This window comes from Branchiostoma lanceolatum, chromosome 19, assembly GCF_035083965.1.
Source record: "Branchiostoma lanceolatum isolate klBraLanc5 chromosome 19, klBraLanc5.hap2, whole genome shotgun sequence".
Classification (NCBI taxonomy): domain Eukaryota; kingdom Metazoa; phylum Chordata; class Leptocardii; order Amphioxiformes; family Branchiostomatidae; genus Branchiostoma; species Branchiostoma lanceolatum.
The window spans coordinates 12,458,988-12,481,067 of record NC_089740.1 but is presented as its reverse complement, the minus strand read 5'-3'; the positions used below and the strand labels follow the sequence as shown (position 1 = coordinate 12,481,067).

General features: G+C 43.0%; 1 protein-coding gene and 1 non-coding gene across 5 annotated transcripts; both read right to left on the bottom strand.

Moving 5' to 3' along the window:
• Positions 1 to 864: 864 nt before the first annotated feature.
• Positions 865 to 19,083, bottom strand: LOC136425086 (solute carrier organic anion transporter family member 4C1-like). Of its 4 annotated transcripts, none has more exons than XM_066413860.1 (13): positions 18,880 to 19,083; positions 13,326 to 13,485; positions 12,759 to 13,182; positions 12,235 to 12,333; positions 11,417 to 11,516; positions 10,772 to 10,893; positions 10,180 to 10,260; positions 9,307 to 9,486; positions 8,728 to 8,923; positions 8,064 to 8,229; positions 6,992 to 7,164; positions 2,297 to 2,361; positions 865 to 1,883 (listed from the first exon to the last, which is right to left on the bottom strand). In XM_066413860.1, the coding sequence occupies exons 1-13, from the start codon at positions 18,963 to 18,965 to the stop codon at positions 1,597 to 1,599; spliced, it is 2,139 nt and encodes a 712-aa protein (XP_066269957.1). In that variant the 5' UTR covers positions 18,966 to 19,083; the 3' UTR covers positions 865 to 1,596. The 4 variants fall into 4 exon arrangements, with proteins under 4 accessions (XP_066269957.1, XP_066269956.1, XP_066269958.1 ...); XM_066413859.1 differs by lacking the exons at positions 865 to 1,883; positions 2,297 to 2,361 and adding exons at positions 3,269 to 4,257; positions 4,597 to 4,661 and having other exon boundaries at positions 18,880 to 19,082; XM_066413861.1 differs by lacking the exons at positions 865 to 1,883; positions 2,297 to 2,361 and adding exons at positions 3,269 to 4,257; positions 4,597 to 4,661 and having other exon boundaries at positions 18,796 to 18,906.
• A 2,381-nt stretch (positions 19,084 to 21,464) lies between these two features.
• On the bottom strand, positions 21,465 to 21,537 carry Trnar-acg (transfer RNA arginine (anticodon ACG)). The gene has a single exon. It is a non-coding gene; the product is annotated as a tRNA-Arg (tRNA).
• Between the last annotated feature and the right edge of the window lie 543 nt (positions 21,538 to 22,080).

The following is a 22,080-nucleotide window of genomic DNA, read 5'->3' as shown; positions in this document are numbered from 1 at the left end:
CACTCGGAATAAATCATTTGCCTCATTACTCTGACTAGGGTACCTACTGGCTGAGCTTCAAGGTGAATATGATGTGACCAAGCAAGAAAATATTATTGGATATATCTTTAAAATGCCTTCACTCCTGAGGCGTCACCAAAAATAAACATAAACTGCGTACTTTCTCGTTTTTGTTTTCTTACGACTGTACTATGTATCTAAAGAATTCCGTCTCTTTATTAAGGCATGGTCTGAATATAAAAATGTATGGTAATGAGATAGAATATATCTTATAACATATCGTAAACCAACCAAGGCTGAACTAAAAATAGATAAAGATATAAAGGAATACAATAATAATACGTAAAGTAACCAAACATTCAAAATTAATCATATAGATAGCACAATACAAGGTATCAGATATGGTAAACCTATACATATATATAAACGTATACTATATACTTTATGTATGTATCTTCGCAGAAGACACAATGTAAATCAGCTCCTGCTATACTTGCATATAAAAGTTATTAAAACCAGTATAAAACCGTTTCCATTCTGAAGTAGAATAAAGGGAAAATATCATCCATTGGTGGCAGTACAGTTACCACTGAGGTGGCCATTCCCTTTCAAGTCAAGTCAAGTGACATTTCTTATAGAATGACGCCTGTCACATGTTTTATATCTACGTAATAACAAATCTCAAGCGGCAACGACTACAAACATATTTGCATAGTTAAGCGCACGTTGTACAGGTATTGATGTGCCCCCTAGCGGCTTATGTGCTATGACAGCGATCTCTGCAGATGAGTCCATCCGTGTGAGTGTGGTCTGTGTCATCGTCTTCACCATGCCCGCAGAAGGCGGCGGCTTGTATGACACGTGCGCAAACACACACTAGATAAATACCAACGTCTTCGTGGTGCTGATGTGCCCCCTAGCGGCTTATGTGCTAATGACAGCGATCTCTGCAGTTGAGTCCATCCGTGTGAGTGTGGTCTGTGTCATCGTCTTCACCATGCCCGCAGAAGGCGGCGGCTTGTATGACACGTGCGCAAACACACACTAGATAAATACCAACGTCTTCGTGGTGCTGATGTGCCCCCTAGCGGCTTATGTGCTAATGACAGCGATCTCTGCAGTTGAGTCCATCCGTGTGAGTGTGGTCTGTGTCATCGTCTTCACCATGCCCGCAGAAGGCGGCGGCTTGTATGACACGTGCGCAAACACACACTAGATAAATACCAACGTCTTCGTGGTGCTGATGTGCCCCCTAGCGGCTTATGTGCTAATGACAGCGATCTCTGCAGTTGAGTCCATCCGTGTGAGTGTGGTCTGTGTCATCGTCTTCACCATGCCCGCAGAAGGCGGCGGCTTGTATGACACGTGCGCAAACACACACTAGATAAATACCAACGTCTTCGTGGTGCTGATGTGCCCCCTAGCGGCTTATGTGCTAATGACAGCGATCTCTGCAGTTGAGTCCATCCGTGTGAGTGTGGTCTGTGTCATCGTCTTCACCATGCCCGCAGAAGGCGGCGGCTTGTAGGACACGTACGCTGTCACTTACAAGATGGATACAAACGCCTTCGTGGTGCTGATGTGTCCCCTAGCGGCTTATGTGCTAATGACAGCGATCTCTGCAGATGAGTCCATCCTTGTGAGTGTGGTTTGTGTCATCGTCTTCACCATGCCTACAGAAGGTGGCGGCTTGTAAGACACGTACGCTATCACAAACAAGATGGTTGCCAACGCCTTCGCAGATAACATCAGGGCAAGGAAGCCGTACCCCATGTGCTGGTTATCGTACACGAGGCACGCGCCCGTCTGTCCGCAGGACTCTCCCCACAGCAGACAGGCACTGTCCAGGATGGCTCCGGTGATTATGGGTCCAGGGATTACTCCTAAGGGTTTCATAAAAGAAAGGGAACAAATTATGTTACCGAAATGCTAGTGTAGTTCATCATTTCCTTGTGCGTGTGTCTGTCTCTCTTTCACTCTCTCTCTCTCTCTCTCTCTCTCTCTCTCTCTCTCTCTCTCTCTCTCTCTCCTCCCTCTCCCTCTCCCTCTCCCTCTCTCTCTCTCTCTTTCTATCTCTCTCTCTCTGTGCGTCTATATGTCTGTGTATGTGTGTGTTTTTGTCTTTCTTTCACTGTCCCTCTCTCTCCCCGTGCATGTATGTGTGTGTGTGTGTGTGTGTTTCCATACATAAAATCAACAGGCATTGACTGAAACCATTGATACCGTGCTGAATAGTGCAATGACAATTGTTGATGTTGCACAATAACGTCTACGTGCAGTCACTGGAGGTTCTTACCTACGAGTCTTCCTACGATGTTTTGCACCCCAAGAGCGAACGACCGCTGGTTATCAGGAACCACCCTGAAATACAATACAAGAAACGACTATGAAACTAGAGTTAAGTATTTGTGCTACATATACTTCAGGTTTGCTATGTTAGTTTAGCGATTACGGGGTCTTTTTATGGATATGAATTGGTATTGATTTTTTTTTCTTTTTATTTGGGTTAAATGTGTGATAGTTGTGTGCCGATTTGTTAGAAATAGAGAGAACGCTAGCGACCAAAAAAACACCCCTCCCAAAAAATGGTATGACGACCCTGTGACGTAACAATTCAAGATGGCGGCCACCCCACATGCCAACGGATCCAACAAAGGTTTCACTACGCAAACCTGTAATAGATTCGATGTAAGGAGGGTTGCAAGAGGATAAAATGCACAAGCCGTTTTGATGAGGGGAATTGTTTTATGCTTCAGGTAAATGCAGACGAGCGAGAAAATCATGGTCCTCTGTTTTTTTTTCTTGATCTTCTCGGTCCATTATTTGCCTGTACCCGGCCGTACGTCTTTACCTGTGGGAAGAGTCAAAACGACACAAAAGACATGGAGAATATATCTAAATCTTTATTTCAATTGACTAAACGATTCTCATAGTATCTACTTTGCATACACGATGTCAAAAAACAAGTTACGACTAAGATATGATGTAAGAACATAAATTTTAATTTTTCAGCCATTTTTTTACTTAGAACAAGATTTTCCTATGATAACATATACATGTAGATTACAGATGAGATACAAATTGACATGAACCATATTTCTACATTTCTTATCCTTCTAGTTTGATGACACGTACACTATTATATTTTATTGAAAGCAATCTACAACATTTATTTGAGAAGTTAACCAAACATTTGAACAAATTATTGCAACTAACAGTATTCGCAATTATGAAAAAGATATTTATTGTGACAACTTGATTGGTATAAACAAGGTGGTCTACCATTGGCCAATATGATTTGAATGATACTCTCTGTACACTGTATATACTCATGTTGATTGTGGTAGGGTTATAATATATGTTTGTAAAGAAAAATGTACAGCTTCATACATCGTAATATATACAGTAAGTACTTTTCCTTTTCTTACTTAGTAAACATTACATTTTATACACTAGATAACCAGTGAATGATAAAGCTATACAGGCTTTCTAGCAGATTTTAGCTTTCAAATACGTTTCATATTTTCTATATGCAAATATATCGGATGTACTGGCAGTTCAATCCAAAGTGGCGACCATTTTTATACTTCTTTCAATCATAAACGCCTTTTGGATTATCATTTCAACCCTCTTGTAATTGTGCGCAATTCAAGGATTTCTACACTGTTTTAGGGCCCTGTCACACGTGTGCGCATATTAAAGTGCGCACGAGTTGCGCATCAACATTTTTTAGGTTTAAGTAAAGTTTGCGGGGAAGAAGTTGTTTTCTGAGTTGACCCACCGCTGTGCAACGTAGTTATCGAACTATCGAAATTACTTCTTGGGCTGCAAACCTAATCTAGATCAAACACATGTTAATGCGAAACTCATGCAGACTTGAATATACGCACAAGTGTGACAGGGCCTTGATACCAGAAGAAACGTTAACAGTCTAAAGTTCAGTGCTCTCCATGGCCTTGTTGCTAATTCCGTTCGAATCTGGAACGGTTACCGTAGCTAGCTCGTCTAGACGTTGCAATGATGCCTGAGTCGTAGATTTAACCATGCCCCCTTCCGGCGGGGGCTTGTATGACAGGGAGGCACATATGTATAATATGAAAGCCAGTGCCTTCCCGGCGACCGTGAGGTACAGGAGAGAGCGAGCCATCAATGCGTTGTCGTAGAACCAGCACGACCCGCGCCCATCGCACTTCTCCTGCCACACAAGGCAGGTGTCGTCTATGAACCTTCCGAAGAGGATCGGTCCAGGAATGGTCCCTGTAGTTTACAGAGAAACAAGTGGAATTAGAGTTAAGTATTTGTGCTAGATATACTTCAGGTTTGCTATGTTAGTTTAGCGATTACGGGGACTTTTTATAAATATGAATTGAATTGGTATTGCATTTTTCTTTTTATTTGCGTTGAATGTGTGATAGTTGTGTGCCGACTTGTTAAAAATAGAGAGAACGCTAGCGACCCCAAAGATCACTCCTCCCAATGATGTGGTATGGCTACCCTGCGACGTCACAAAATCAAAATGGTGGCCACCACACATGCCAACGGATCCAGCAAAGGTTTTGCTACGCAAACCTGTAAATATATATCAGAAGCACTCACCGATCAACCTGACGAAGATCCACTGCACACCGAGGGCGAACGACCTCTGGCTGTCGGGAACGGTCCTGCAGTACGTATGGTACAAAGATAAAGCGGTAAGAAGAAGATCAGAAGATTTTTGAGTATCATTGTAGCATAGGTATGCTTATTACCATGACTGTAGCACCAGCACCAGTTTTTATGCGTGGTTTTAATCTCCAAGCAGATCTACACTGTGCCAAAAATCGTATATGCTAGCGTAGGACTGGAGCTTCTCTGGCTGACTGGAGGTTCGCTGGCTAGCAAAAAGGATTTTTGGCACCGTGTAGATCTGCTTGTTTGAGACATGGCCGTGCAAAGACTGTCGATGAGCTACAAGTTTTTCAACGATGAAAATTTGCACAACATATCCACGATTGTCCCATTAATGTCGTATTGCTGTCGTAAACCTATTGTACGATGAATGTGGCCCGGCCTAGGCCCTAGTCAGAAAGTTAAAGTCTTTCCTCCACCAGATGGTGCATAGTTCGGCGCCCATCTCCGTTTCAGTAGCCCGTGGACCACACAACTTCGTGTATTCACTACAGCAGGGGGCTAGTCTAGTAATGGTAGCGGTGTGCGTTTAGCTGCTACTCTTTCCCAAATGCTGAGTGCTAAGCAGAGAAAGCAGTATGTACCATTTTTAAAGTCTTTGGTATGACCCGGCCGGGGATCTAACTCACGATCAACTCAACGCAAGGCGAACACTCTACACACTAGTTCATTGACCGGGCCCTGCGGCATGCAGATTCCATTATAAATATCATAGTAAATTCTTGCAACCTTCTCCCAACCTTCTACGAATGTAAACGATCACTTACCGACTGTTGGATTGGGACAATTGTTCGATTATTGCTGATTATCGATCATCGCTGATTGAGAAATCATGAAGGCAGGATCACACAGTCGATCAAAAAAAGTCTGGAACAAGCGGCAAGCAGCAAGCAGGCAAGCAGAAACATTAAATGCGGCAGCTGATGTAGAGGTTTGCGCAGAAGAATTAGCGTTAGGGACAGACGTCACAGTGGAGTTGCGCAGTGGCTGGCTCAAATGTTTATAGTTCCTACTTAAAACCCTTAAAAATCTAGCCTCCATAGCAGGCTCTCTGGGGCCTTTTGGGGGGGCTTTTAATGCACTTTTGCTGATGACTTCTTTTTGTGCTGGGTTGTGCTTCAAAAACGACCCAGTACAAAATAGTCATCAGCGAAAAGTGTATTATAAGCCCCCCCCCCAAAAGGCCCCAGAGAGCCTGCTATGGAGGCTATAAAAATCCTTCTTTTCTGTGCAGATTTTGGCCCAATCTGGAGATCTTTCGCTTGTTTTAATGTAACAGTCACTGTGATGTCTACCCTTAGCATTGGGTGAAACTGGAGAGCATTCTTGATTAAGTAACGCAATAGAACACTTTTAGCGCGAATGGAGGGAATGGTAAAATCAAACAAGACAGGCAGAGAGTTGTTTTCATTATTTCACTCTGTATAATTCATGACGATGTCTTCATTTGGATTACTAGTAATGGCTACAAAAGCGTGCATTTTTCTCATTGTAATTATGTCATTTGATGAGAATCTTAAAGGCCAGACATGTCACGAGAGACCGCAAAGAGCCCCTAACCACGGAACCAGAGCTTTGAAACTTACGCATGATTATAACTTTTCATAGTAGGAAGGACTCTTGCTATACACGGATTCATTTTCAAACATTTGTTCAATAACCATATTGCATGGGTTTACTATTGGTGATATCAAAATAACATGATAAACTGTAGATTAGCTTTCCACAAGATTAACTTTCCAACACCCTATTGGATTACACCCCCATTCAACTTGGGCGGTGCTCTCGAGCTCACTGCACCCTCGCTGCGACCCAAGCTGGATTTGTATAATCCTTGATTTCATAATTAGAATGTCATGCAAAATTCAAAACTATATGACTTAAAACACAACAAAATACACAAGGGTCAAAACGTTCGTTCTTTATCTATACGAAATTGATTGAGCGCTCTGGTTAAGTCTAAGATCGCAGAGAGGTCGCCGCGAGGTCGCCGCCCGAGTGGAATAGGGGTATAAACGACAACAATGACAACGCAAACACGGCTAAAGCCCCTGTCACACTTGTGCGTATATACAAGCCCGCATGAGTTGCGTATTAGCAATCTTTTGTTTTAGGTTAAGTTTGCAGCCGAAGAAGTCATTTCTTTGGTTCGATAACTAGGCTGCTTAACGATGGGCAAAGTAGAAAACAACTTCTTCACTGCAAACTTTACGTAAACCAAAAAATGTTCATGCGCAACTCTACGCACTTGAATATACACATAAGTGTGGCAGGGCCTTAAACGACAACAATGACAACGCAGACACGGCTAAGATCCCCGTACCTGAGGGTGGCCCCCGTGGCCAGCGGGTTGTTGGCGAACGTCAGCAGCATGATGACGAAGAAGACGGCCAGGAACAGCGGCATCGTGCCGCAGGTCGAGTCGCACTTCCCCTCCAGGGTCTCCGCCAGGCTGGCCACGGAGTCGTACCAAATGCACGTGCAGTTGTCGTAACGCTGGAAACAGTAGGAAACAAGCAATCAGAGAGGGCAGACTTCGACCCTTTAGGGTTGAACAGCTTTGAGATATCATGATATCGTGGACAATCTAGGATAAAGTGTTGTTCATCTTCAATATATCAAGGACGCTTCGTTTTACCATCAAAGCAGGGCACTCCTTACAAATAGAACAATACTTACAATAGAAAATCACAAATTTCTTCGCCGACGTTCCGATAATTTCTTAGCCACGTGTACCTTTACTTGGGGGCCTAAATGGGCTGTACTACATTTATAGTTATTGCCGCATGTTGGCGCTTTAGCAAGGATGCGGCCAGTTTCAAATATTTCTATACCCCCGTCTAAGTTAAAACCTGGTGTTTACTATACAAGGCTTTGCGATCCTTCCGGTTCCACAAAGGATAGTCTCTGAGGATGTATGCATTGCGTTTATTGTACATCACAGAAAAGCACGAGCACACAGAGGGAGAGGGGGCGCGCGCGCACACACACACTACAAATGTGCATCTAAACATCGGATACACGCGCATACAGAGAGAGACACACACACAAACATACAAACACTGCACACAGAGAGAGAGAGAGAGAGAGAGAGAGAGAGTTTACTCTTGACAGTTTTAAACAACAGATCTAAATCCACCCTTCCCATTCCCAACCCCTGGTTTGTTACATTTCACATCTTCACTCCCAAGCGCAGTAGACTTCCAGTAGTAGAAAGGTAGCAAAATCTTCACCACGATGAAGGCGGCTGCCTCAAACGAAAGAAGAAAGAGAACGTTATTTCCTGTCCTACAAATTCTACATGTGCATCTAAACATCGGACGCACACACATACAGAGAGGGACACACATACCGCACACACACACGTCCCTGAAGCATTGCCAAAAAAGACATACCTTCGTCCCGTCCGTTTCTGTCAGGACAGTGCAGCCGGCGTGGCAGGGAGAAAAGTACTGCATGCCATCCGCCCCGCAGGTAGGTGTGTAGAACTCCTCCTGGCAGTAGCAGTCGGTATTGCACTGGCTGCTAAGGTTGAGACCAGACACGACCGGATCCATTGAGCTGGGGTGATGGGCAAGAAGAATGTATCGAACTAGGACGGGGGAAGACACCGACTTCCAACCCATTACTCACTGCACACTACTCACTTGTTGGAAGATAGATAGCCTGGTCCCAGTCTCTAGGAGTCGGCTTAGGGGTGTTTTACCAGGCCCAGTCTGCTTATGATTGAGTCGTTTCTGTCAGCCTTTCACTTAGCTGCCATATAGAATTTCGCAGCCTTTCCTACTTAAACTGCCATAGACAGTTTCTCCGCCGCCCTAAGTAATTCAATCCAAGGCCGTAAACCCACACCCCGAGCGGGCTAAGCTGTCTGGACGGGTGGGCATCACTCCCAGCGCCGTAGAGATATCGGGGAGCCCCCGATGGTATGGTTTCCAGGCTAAAAAAAGATGGATTCTTTTACAAAGTTTTCAAGCTGAGTTGAATAAAGGGTTGTAGAATCAAAACTAAGAAAACGGTGTCAAATTTAAGACAGCTATGTATATGCATTTGCCTTACCCGTTGGTGTACCGCTGCGTGACTCCGGCAAACGGGATGTTTGGACATTGCACGAGGAACACCAGGTACAGAGCCAAGCAGACGCCTCCCAGGATGATGCACAGCCGCAGCATTCCTCTGCACTTCAACTTGAAGAACTTCATGATGACTCCGCCCAGAATGTTCCCTCCAGCGGCCCCGGGAACAACCACAAATCCTGTCGGAAAAAGGAAAAAGGGACGTGATCTCGAACTAGTTTAGCTCAAATGAACTCAATGAACAGTCTTCCACTGGTCATGACAGATAAGGCAGACGCTATGTACAGTATTTACAGGTTCATTGTACCGGGGAAATTCCTCTAGCTCCTTTCGACAAACACAAAGAACAGTGGACCACAGTCCTAAGGACTGCGACCCTTTCCAGTAGCGCGCATGTCGGGTGAGCAACACAGCCGGGATCGAACCCGGGACTTCTAGTTCCAGAGGCAAGATCGCTAAGCACTGGACTACGCACGCTACCTGTCAAGTCCATGATCATGAGATTTCTGGGGACTAAAAAAAGTTCAGCTTTTGGATCAAGAAATATCACTTTTGATCTTACCGCAAAGCATGGCGGCCCACCCCGAGGTCTGGCTGAACTGCATCTCCACAAACTTGGGTCCGAACGTCGCCAGTCCGCTGGTCAGGAACCCCTCAAACGCACCGGCAAGACTCACGAACATGAAGGTCGGGTTGCACAGGAGGATCTTTATGGCCATGGGGAAGTCTCTCCAACTCTTCCCTGACGGTAGATATGATAACAGATATTAGGCCACAGCAAGTAAATTTTATGGATGACATCCTCCGCAGACTCCAAAATTATAGGGCGAAAAAAACAAGGCGGGCCAAAAAAAACAAGATGTGTATACAGCTCAATTAACTAGAACAAACGCAGAAAACAGCTTATCATACCATCATGGGCAGGAACTACACTGGGTATTCATATGCAATGAAACACCTTAGACTGTCAACGTTTACGACATATTTGCCCATTTTTGGCATGTTGACCACCGTCGGAGGGCAATGAAATTTCTTGTTTTTTATTTCGAAATTAGGCGAAAATTAATGAGCGTGCTGATGTCATCCATAAAAATTACTTGCTGTGGCCTTATAGGAAAAAACAATTGCGTTTCAACACAGGAAGATGGCTCTTCGCCAAATAACTGAGGGCCGGAGTGCGTGGCCGTACGGAAATGGGAGCAATAGGTCAAAGGTCGTTGGAAGTCGATATTGTCCCCGGTCCCAAACAAAGCGCGGTTGAATCTCAAAATGTTTGTCTTTTTCTATCAGTCCAAGGGTCATCATGACAAGAACAACAAGTAACCGTTTTGACCAACGTTACGACAGAGCCTTCATCCGAACAATATCACCATTACAAGTGTGATAAACAATAACTGTATATCTTATTGAAGAGCAATTATAATAAAATACGTACCAAAGTCCGGTTGAGAGGCCACGTCCACCCCTCCTTTAGCGTGTGCCTCCGACTCTTTGTTAGCCTTGATTTCTGCCGCACCTACAACGGTACATGGAGGACCACAATGCCTGTTAATGCTAGGGTCATATTTCCCAATCGGGGCCCGGTCGGGCTGTTTGCGGAAATGAAAAATCAAAGTGTGCATCAATAAATGTGCACAAGCTATGCTATACTTTTTGGTACGTTTTGTGTTTTTTGTTTTCTTTGATATCATACTTTTCGTTTCCCAAGACTGCCCGGCCGGGCCCCGGTTCGGAAATGTGACCCAAGCATAAGGCGTGGAATTCTACCTCCAGCATTTCTTTTTATCAATGCTAATGATTACATTTTTATAACAGTTATTTAGTCAAGATTTGTTATTTGGTTCCCATGTTATTCAACACATTATGACATATCTAATATTATATAATTATCTGAAAACTATTATACATGTAGACTAATACCTACAAAATTAAACGTCCATGAAACAGGCTGTGTATGATGTTATTAGTATATAGTAAACAATGCACTTTTTGGTGACGCCCCAGGGGCGGAGCCTGCTTTATTTTACCTGGCAGTTCTTTGGGATATCCGAGGAGGGGGATGGTTATTGACCACGCCAGGAGGGTGCACATGAGGAACCCGATCCACCAGGCCCCCACCCACCGCGGATCCGCCTCGGTCAGCTCACTCCTGATTGGGGATGAAAATGAAGAGTTGCACAGAGGCGATAACACAGCCGATGTTGTCATCTAGTACTCACCTGGCTAGATGTGTTCTCGCGAGACTAGGTCACTCCGTGAACAAGACGTACAGACTAGACGTCAAATTTGGAGGTTAGTATTTCACTACCTTTTATCAAGTCACTGTTCGAAGAATATTCGTGTACCTATCACCTGGCTGAGACTTTACGCTGAAAAGTAACCATCGAAGACAGGTAGAGTGGTGCGCAGTATCGTTTGGTGTACTCTTCGGGGTCAACTATTACCGCATGGTACCCTTCGGGGTCAACTAATTTTGAATAATCTACCTTTACCATTAAAAAAGGAAATAAAGGGTTTTAGAACAAAAGTTCATATGTGTTAGTGGCAAGTGCACTCTCCCTACCACCCCCACAACCATGAACAAGTAATAACGGTTCATCAAAATTATACAAAATAATTCATGATTTTAGTCTTTAAAAAGAAATTTCGGTAGAATAAAAATAATGTTTTACCCGTTCCTCCCGATGTCGATGTCAGTGTAGATGTTGAGAAACTGTCCTCCTATCAGATACCCTGCAGCTGGGCCTAGAGCAGAGGCTGCGAAAAATAGTCCTGAAAAAAAAAAAGACTACATTAAGTATACGTTGATGAAGGTTAGACATCCAGGTAGTAAGATACGACACAAATAGTTACTCAAGCAACTGGATAAAATTTTGAAACAGTCAGACGTTTTAGACTGACGAAAGACAGCGGATGCTGTCCGAAACGTCTGACTGTTTCAAAATTTTATCCAGTTGCTTGTCAATGAGTAACTATTTTTGGCGTACATTAAGCAATGATCCTGACTGACTATATAAAAGCAATGATCCAAATATCAACCTTCTCCCTGCTGCTTAACTCTGTAACCAATAGGGAATTGTGTGCTAAACGGATACGTCATTGTGCTGAAGGCTAAGGAAAGATTTTTTTTCAATCAATCAATCAACCAACCAGCCAACCAACCAACCAACCAACCAACCAACCAACCAACCAACCAACCAATCAATCAATCAATCAATCAATCAATCAATCAACCGAATAAAGATGCAAGAAGAAAGAGGAAAAGTGCAGCTTGCTTCAAAACAATGTGTTGAACATCATGAATTGACAGACGGTATTGCTTAGTCTCCAAGCAGACCCAACGGTTGCAAAGACCGTATCCAACTGGCAGAAGGAGTTTTTTTGCAACCCGACGGTGCCTGACAACTTCTCAGGCTGACTGGAGCTTCTCTGGCTAGCTTGTACGATTTTGGCACCGTTGAGATCTGCTTGGAGATTAGATATTACTCACCAATATAAACCCCCGAGTTCGATCTCTCCACGTTTTCGTCCAGGAAAGTTGTGCCCAGGGTGTAGAGAGGCGTGCCGCCCACGCCGTGGAGCAACTGGCCTGAAAAATCAAGGAAACTTCGTTTTAGCAAACAAGTAAGGACGACTCTTACAAATTATAGAACAATACTTTCATTAGAAAATAAGGTTCTTATAATCAATACAACCTAAAAGAAGTTTTCCCTGGTCAACGTTCCGAACACCCCTCACTTACATGCACTTTTAATTACTCGGGGCCTAAATGGACTGTACTACATTTGCATTTGCTGCCGCATGAAGGCGCTTTAGCAAGGGTTCAGTGACTTCAGTCCCAAATGCGACTGAGTCTATACCCCCCTCGTATTTAATATCATAGTTAAATACTTGTGTTGATTTTCTGATCCAGATATAACCTTGATCTACTGCCCTGCCAACCAATTTATCAACGAGATAACGTTATATATTTACGTTATCTAGAAAAAGGCGCGGATAGAATGGTGATTTTACCTAGAATAAATACGTAGAGGTAGTTCCTAAGACCGCTGCCTGCTGTGTCGCCGCTGCTGCAGTCTTGACTGGTGGAGTTCCCGCCGACGTCGCAAGTCTCCGTCTGGCCCGTGCCGTAGACGTACGGACCAGTCGTAAAGTGCGGTAGGGAGTAGATCAGGGCGCCCAGGCCTAGCGAGAAGCTCCCGAACGCCAGCCACTTGGGTTTACTGTTGCCCTGCCCGGCGTGGAACGTGACAAAGAGTGCCAGCACCACGAAGGCGATGTCGTAGCTCGCGGAGACGATCCCGGTGTTGGAGCTGGGCAGTTCGAACCTGGTCTCTATGGACGTGATGCTCACATTGACGAGCCCGTTGACGATGACGCCTTGTGTGAAGGAGAACATGCAGAGGAAGAACAGGACCCCGTTGGCATTGTTGCAGCACTGGAGAAAGGGGGTAGAATAAGAATAAGACTTAAACTGATAAATAGCTTTCAATTGATACGAGAACATTGAGAACAAGGTAATCAGAGACGACAGACCTCAACCCCATACCCACACTACCTTCCTAGATCCTGTACACACACCTGCAGACACGCCGGTCTGAACCGGCTCCAGCCGCATGCTTGTCCCTTATCCGGTTCCGTGAGTCCCAAGTCAGCAGCCGCGGTGTGAGCACTACTCTTAGTCACCGCCACATCCGCCGCTACCGGGTCTGGGGCCATGGTCTCAGATTCTACGGACGGGCTGAAACAAGTATATCACAAAATATTGACAAAACGAGTTATGTTGTCCACATACAAATACACTTACACACAAAACCCGCTGCAGTACCGACGGCAAATGCTAGGGGTACCATTTTTTAACTTGACCTCCGTTCTCACAACCGCTACTCACCTACCAAAAATCATGAAGATCCATCGTATATCACAAAATATCGACGGGCTGAAACAAGACTTTCACTTCATTATGGAATGCACTAAATATGATGCCCTACGCGATGAGTTATTCACCTTTCTCAATTCAAGTACTTCAGATTTTAAGACACTCAATGCCACAGATAGATTTGACTATATCTTTAGTTAGATGCAACAGCTTATACAGTCGGTAAAAATAGGAAAACATCTAAAATATTGTTTTGTTATTAGAAAAAATAATGAAACTCAAAATTAGCCAAACTTGAATCATGTAAAACCTAAGATAGTCATTTTGTGGTAGTGAATAGTTTTGTTCCATACATATGTCTTCTTCTATGTTTACTGTTGTTGCCATACTTTGTACCTGCTACAATAGTCGCACAATAAAGTTCTTCTTTATCACAAAATATTGACAAAGCTATGTAAAGCTGATCAATACAATAAGAATCTTTCATGTGTCTGTAACTCTCGCGAGTTTACGTTCGGAGGTGATTGGTCATTTGAATAAGGCGACAGTGGTCGTTGAAAATTTGATACGTGAATACCTAAGTATTGGAAATAAAATAGAATAAAAGACTACATAAAAACGGATTTGATAAGTTCATTAGCCCATTTACTTTCCCCTTGTTTACCTAAGTTAAGGGGTCAATAATCTGACCCAGAAGTTACTAACAAAACAAAGAATGGTAGAATGGTATGCTACAACTTCTTTGAAAGCAAAGATCTCGTACTAGATAATTTGCTTCCTGTCCAAAATGGCGTTCTTGTCTTTTGTTTGAGTTGAGATATCCTGTTTCAAATAATCACAGTGTTGAATGCTAGATAAGAAGGATCAGCTCACTGGATTAACCATACCATTAATCCGTCTTTACTACTAACAGTAATAGATAAACACAGTATCATACGCCAAGAATACTTACTCAAGCAACTGGATAAAATTTTGAAACTTTCAAAAATGTATCCAGTTGCTTGAGTAACTATTCTTGGCGTATCTTACTACCTGGATGTCTAACCTTCATCAACGTAAACACAGTATCAGTTTAATTCAGGGATTTAACGTCACACCTAGACGTTGTCTTCCTATACCGGTAGGTATCTTTTTAAACCAAATATTTAGTAAAGCACAAGGGATGTAAACAAGGCTTAGGCTGGATGTTATGCTTGACATAGCTCCACGAATTTCGTGGACTGGTAGTTTTACCGTAATCTCCAAGTAGATTTAATGGTCGCGAAGACCGTATCCAACTGGCAGAAGCAACCTAAAACTTCTTAAGCCAGTTGGATACGGTCTTCCCAACCATTAGATCTGCATGAAGATTAGTTTCACCGGTAAATGAAGTGACCTGAAAGAAATACGCCCCCCTCCCCCATCTTTCTTGAAATCGATCTTACACCGCACCCAAACGTTACGGTGCAACTAAGTGTTTACACCGTAAATCACTGTCATCTTGGTTGACCTTTGGCCTGTTGCAATCGAGCTGAACATCGGGACAATTTGTGGCAAACATTGGCGGGATCGAAATACTTTTTTTCTACATACCCGTGCACCGACGCAGGTAACACTAGCCTAGCACAGGTGCACTAGACAAATTTTACTTGCACAATTAATTTTCTTCCCCTATTTTTTCACCAGAAAAATAAGATGTTCTTCTAGTACTAGTATTTGTAATTTGATATGTTGCAGGCTGCTTCTGTGAAGAATTCAAGACAATTTTTGTCCACTAATTGCTGAACGTCACTCGAGTGTGGAGGAATGGTTTTATCATGATCCACTATAGTTACACGTACATGTGGACATCAGACATACATGCACAGCAGCAGTTTCACCTGCACTAGCCTGCAAATACAGGTTATTATTTCTAAGTTCTTCAAGCCATGGTTGACAGTCCTTCTATTTTTTCTAATGGCCACATCAAACGACAAGTATGTCATTAGGTCGTGTCGGCATAACAGTGAGAGTATTTTACCACCTGCTTGGATGCGAACAGAGTATATCCCTATTACGTATGCAACTATCGTGTATACGCCTGTATCATTGTCGTCGTATCTACCTGAAGGAACGTGAAAAAACGAACGACTGATATGAAAAACTCACCAAGCAAGCGAGTGTGGCAGTCGGCTGATTTCCGCACTGGACCATTTGTTGGGTCAATCAAGCAGTTCGGAATGTTCCTCCGGGCTGATTTGTTGTTATAAGGTGTTGTAATCTGGGGGTCGACAGGTACCTGTCATCCTGGTACCTACCGACCAACCAAACAGATAAACAACCCACCAGCTAACTAACCTAACGTTAGCACTAAAATGACCAAAGAAACATAAATGGAAAGGCAGGTTTTGAAGTGACTCAAAATTCACTCGTGTTTAAAAACTAATCTATTCATAAACAATGGAAAGTTTTAAACAAATATGACAAAGACAACACTAAGGAGGTAAGCTAAGGTGAAATTCTTTTGCCTTCTTTGAATGCTACTTCTACAGTTATTATCTGTGTAGTTGTTGCGTTAACTAGATAAGTTATTTTTCCCCACCAATCTACCGTCTGTATGAAGCTTGTTATGGTGCAAAGCTGTGAAACCTCTACAAACTTTAATCAACGAGGTTTTGAAATGCCTCGCTTGAAAGGACCGGGTAGATTTTGCAAGGTAAATGGCCAGCTACCATTCTAAAGCTGATGAATGCACTCTTTGTTGTGTTGGAGTGTTTGCCAGCCAAGTGTTGGGTCACTACGATACCGCAAAGTTCGGAATGTTCGGTGGCAAGTTATTGGGTGACAACATCATACACAACAGTTACTGGTCGTGAGAAAAGAGGGTTTTTATACACCAGTGTGTGTGTGTGTGTGTGTGTGTGTGTGTGTGTGTGTGTGTGTGTGTGTGTGTGTGTGTGTGTGTGTGTGTGTGTGTGTGTGTGTGCGTGTGCGTGTGTGTGCGTGTGCGTGTGCGTGTGCGTGTGCGTGTGTGCGTGTGCGTGTGCGTGTGTGTGCGTGCGTGCGTTTGTGTGTGTGTGTGTGTGTGTGTGTGTGTGTGTGTTTGGTTGACTGGTTCAAACGGGGCATATACGTCGTGCGATTTTGTTTGTTTTTGTTAGCGATACCGGCCAAGCACAGCTAGGAATCTATGCAAAAAAAGCATCATTTTCCGTCAGAAGTCAGCTGTACGACACATGTACAGTCACGACTGTCTCAAGAATGACCACGACTGTCTCAATTTACCGCAATGTCGTAAATCTACCGTACCACGGTGACCGTACGATGAATTTGACCAGCTCATAAGTCTATATGCCAATCTGGCCGACAGAGAGGTAAACAAGCGGACACTATCGATGTTTGAACATCATACAATGACTAACTAAACTTCAATGATTCATTTGGATAAAGCTCATTGGTACTTTGTAAATAGGTAACGACTGATTCACCGGTACTAACGAGCCTAAAGTTATTGGATGTTTACTGACATTGCGTACCATATACTCTATTGTTATATTGGACACCATCCGTCCAGTTCTGTAAGCATAGCGATGGTTGATATGTATTTGTCCCTGTTTTCTAAAGAAGCGTCCTTTCAAATCTTCAAACGCGAGTGATTTTGAAAGAAAAAAGTGAAGACTATGCCATGATGTAAAATCAGAGAAACTGACATGCAGTCAATCTTCATTAACATAAATTATGGTTAAATAGAACCGGTTTGTTGAGAATGACGATAGGCTCGAATACTTTACTAAATATCACGAGCTCGAGGATGTTGCGCAGTTCAAAAAGTGAAGACTACACCATGAAGTAAAAACAAATAAATTGACATGCAGCAATTCTTCGGTAACATCATTTCGGGTCTAATAGAACCGGTTTGTTGAGAATGACTATAGGCTCGAGTACTTAACTAATCAACTTTTATATCGGATATATGTTAGCAAATCTCTTAAGAACATATGCTGACCGTACATAGTGCTGTCTTAGGCACTGGCGTTGCTGGTTTACGCCAGCATACTTACTCTGTAACGCTATGTGTTTTAAAGATAGTATCTATGGCGACTCATGTCAAAAGTGGCCCTCAGTAGCCTGATTGACGTCGACACAGATTACACAGTGACACATAATGACCACCTACTTGGTTTGTTTATGAGGACGTTATATAAAGACAGTTCAAACAAGACAATGCGATGGCAGACTTCACCCCCTTAACCATACTGCATTATATAGAACTAGGTCAAACAAGACAATGGGATGGCTGACCTCACCCCCTTACCCATACTGCGTTGTGATTCCATCACAGACAAAACATAGCAGAACTGTGGATGTTTTTGGATGTAGTTTTCGGAATTGCAACAAGAAAACATCGCGCATACAGACAGATACACACGCAGTGACAAGCAGACAAGCAAAAACATAACCCTTTGCTCCCTTGTGGTGAAGTAAAATGTTACCATGCAAGATATGACCTAATTACTTAATTTGTTTTCCATGGACCATAATCGTATGGAACAGGTGTTGTATCTCAGTGTAACTCACCTTCTTTTTGAAACACTAATAATGAGTGTAGATCAACAAAAGGTCTAAATTTTCTTAAATGAAATCTCACATGTATGATAAGATATGCCACTTGTACATTATAAGGACACGGATAGTTAAAGAGAAGTTAAAGATAAAGCCTTTAAGAAAAAAAAAACAAGTTTGGAACGTGAACGTGTCACAAGACTTGTTAGTCTATTTTTAAGTATTGTAAATTTTCTTCAGTGCAAACAAAAATTGAAGGGTGGCAAGTTTTTGCCTAGTTACGATATCTCCTGATCTTCTAACCCAACAACAAAAATGAAGTTTGCCCCCAACTGCGAAAGAATCTTTAGAAACACAACAATGGAGCTCTTGAAAACCCGTTATTCTATGACACCAAGTTGGATCAAGTGTTCACAAACAGTTTGCGATGGCGCCCGACTGTCATGGGCTGATCAGATTAAGCGCATCGCTTTCAATGAAACTATCACGCGTCTCATTATGTTATCGCTTTGTGGCACGGAAACACAACACTTACCTGCAACCCGACCCAGCTGAAAGCACCTTTGTTAAATCATTAGAAACGCCGATTGATTTATTATATCCTGCCACGCCTAACGTACCAAGCGTATAAACCTAGCTAGTACCACGTACCTTTAAGCGAGTTGGATGGCTCTACGAAACAGAGGACTAAATCAGAGTTGCGGCCGCCACCATGTTGGATTTCTGTGTACTCACCTGATTTTGGGGTGAAAAGGGGGTGTGGTTTTCATGGTCTTTGCCCCCGAGTCCTGGGAGGCAAAGGTGGTACCTGACACACTCATGGTCCGCCCTATACAAACACCTGTTACGGGGGTGACACAGGGGGCACGGCATGGGCACGTGATGGGAATACGGCACGCTCATTGGACAGAAGTTGTTTTCAAGGACTGGTATACGTCAACACGTACGTAAAGATTTGAGCCAGGGACACCGAAATGAGGTATAACGTCGCAAGAGCCTTACAGAGCATGAAATATATAACACTAGAATTATGTATTTGTGCTACATATACTTCAGGTTTGCTATGTTAGTTTAGCGATTATTTTACGGGGTATTTTTATAAATATGAATTGGTATTGAATTTGTCTTTTTATTTGAGTTGAATGTGTGATAGTCGTGTGCCGATTTGTTAAATATAGAGAGAACGCTAGCGACCCCAAAAAATACCCCTCACAATAAAATGGTATGGCTACCCTGCGACGTCACAAAATCAAGATGGCGGCCACCACACATGACAACGGATCCAACAAAGGCTTTGCTACGAATCAAAATGTCCAGCAAACGAACAACTGCACTACCACTGAAATCCGGTAGGGAGAGCTAAAACGTGTCTCTTGCCGAGGATAGTTATAGGGGCTACGTGTCACCAGAAATCCTGACAATATCATGTCTACAAAGGAATAGGAAAAATATGTAAACAGCTCTAGTTTTCCCGCATTTTCGAAGAAACCATAACAATCCATCCATAACTTCTTCAACTATATTTTTCACTAACAAAAGCAAATTAAGTTCCCCGTGACGGGGCAAGGTCAGAACAGAATGTGACGACCTAATTATAGATTTTGTCAAGGTGCGGTCACATTCATCGAACGATTCCATTTTTTGTCGTATGATCTTAGCTAGGCTATGAGGACAGTGCAGACGATGGACGAGACTCTACATATACAGCTTTAATTTTTCCGTCGAAAGTCAGAAGGATTTGATATGACACATCCAGTAAGACTGGCACAAGAATTCCCTCACTCAGTGTTGCCCCATAATTTTACTCCCCAAGCAGAGGAATGGGTCCGGTTGGTTTTTGACGTATTCTTAGACGTTTTTGTCGGGCGATTGGGACAAAAAAGAAAGCCCGACAAAAACGCTTAAAAACGCGTCAAAAACCAGTCGGACCCACCCACCAAAATCTGTCGGAATGTGACTGGGTGCACGTGGTAACTGTGGAATATACAAGACAACACAATAAAATACATGTATATGTATACAGTACTCACTATTGCCTTACCTTTATGAGAGGGGTGGTGTACGGTAAGTTCAGGTGACGGTCGGGATGGACGCTAGGGCAGAAGTGTAGAGTGTGCTCCGACTTTGCCGTTTTTTTCCCACAAAAAATGTTACTAAAGTCGCGATGTGCGAAGCGATATGATTCCGACAGTTAAAGATTTCAGCGTAGGTGCTGTATGAAATATGCAGGTAAACCAGTTCTTGCTGTGTTTTACGGCTTCATAATTGATATCGCCCCCGCAACGTGCGATCAGGTGAAAATGGCATTCGTAATCGCTGCATGGGGCAAAGGAAGATGTGGGTGTACGCCCCCGCCCTTTTTTTGTGTGCACGAAATACATATACTTGACCGAATATTTCAACGAACAAAACTTAACAGGATATCTGTACAAAATCCACGTAGATAAACACTTACAGTATATGCACTGTGATTTTAACAGAACGTCGTACAGCCCCGTTTGTCTATCTTACGGGAATATACTGGTCTATTTTATGGCATTATTGAATGTTTATGTTTTTCTACGAACCTCCCTTCAGAGCTAATGTTTCAGGTTTTACTGTTTGCGTGCATATGTGTGTGTGTGTGTGTGTGATGGCAATTTTCAATATGTTGATATTTTTCGGCTTACGAAACGGCTAAGAAAAAAAACTGACTCAACGGGGTGGCGTACGGTGAGTTGACGGTGTGTTCTCCTCGGCGTCGTATTCTTCCAACCAAAAAATACTCAAGTCGATCGCGATGTTTTTTAGTCTTCTATCAGCCTAAGATTTCAAAGTGGGGGCTATGAAAAATGCAGACATACCAGTTCTCCCTGTGTTTTACGGCCTCATAATTGATAACGCCCCCGCAATGTACGATATGAAAATGGCATTCGTGCTCGCCTCAAGCATATTCAGTATGCTGTGTGGGCTAAATAAGACTGTGGGCATGACTGTAACGTTACACTTGTGTATCTGTTTGTTTGTGTGTGTGTGTGTACATACGTGCGTGTGTTTCTGCGATTCCCAAAATGTTGCCACACAATGGCTCAGAGAATACATACAAATATATTTTGACACCATTGAATATCATTGAAATACTACGTATAATCAAGGAGGTTAACCTCCTTGGTATAATTCCCAGTCAAGGCCTTGAAAAATAAACAAATAAAACACATTTGATATAAATGGCATTGATTGAACATAAAAAAAATTAAACTGTGAACTTGCACAATATATTAGTCCGAGGAAATGATAAGAAAAGGAAGTAAAACATAAAAAGAATCGTAAGAAAAAAAAATCGAGCTTGCCAGGATTCGAACCTGGAATCTTCTGATCCGTAGTCAGACGCGTTATCCGTTGCGCCACAAGCCCGGATGTGACGTAGGAGGCATCTTTATACATCTATATACATTGTACTCTGGTAGTTTGCTTGTACTTTTTAATACCTTTACTTGGATCGCTAAGGATCTATTTATATTATGAATAATATTCTATAATTTGACGGTATAGATTGATAATCTGTCCATTTCTTTAAAGAAAATGTCGAGCGCATAACTTTGCTGAGGCAAAAGCGCCACCTGTTAGCTGTTTAAGAAATTGCAAGTTGATATGAAAAGTTCACACCACGACAAAACTTAAACAAACTTTGCATTTATATGATCCACACACACCGGGAAGGACCCCTACTCTTTTCGATAAGTGTGCTGGGTTCTTTAACGTGCTTGAGTTGTGGCTCTCCTCAAATACGGGACCTCCATTTAAGGTCCTATCCTAGGGACGTCCCTAACCGAAGTAAGGTACTCATTTTTGCCCGAGTGAAGTGGGGAAAGTCGTGTTCAATGCCTTTCCCAAGGGCACAACGTCAACAGGACGAATCAAGGAACCCCGGATTCGAACCCGGTATCTCTGGGTTCT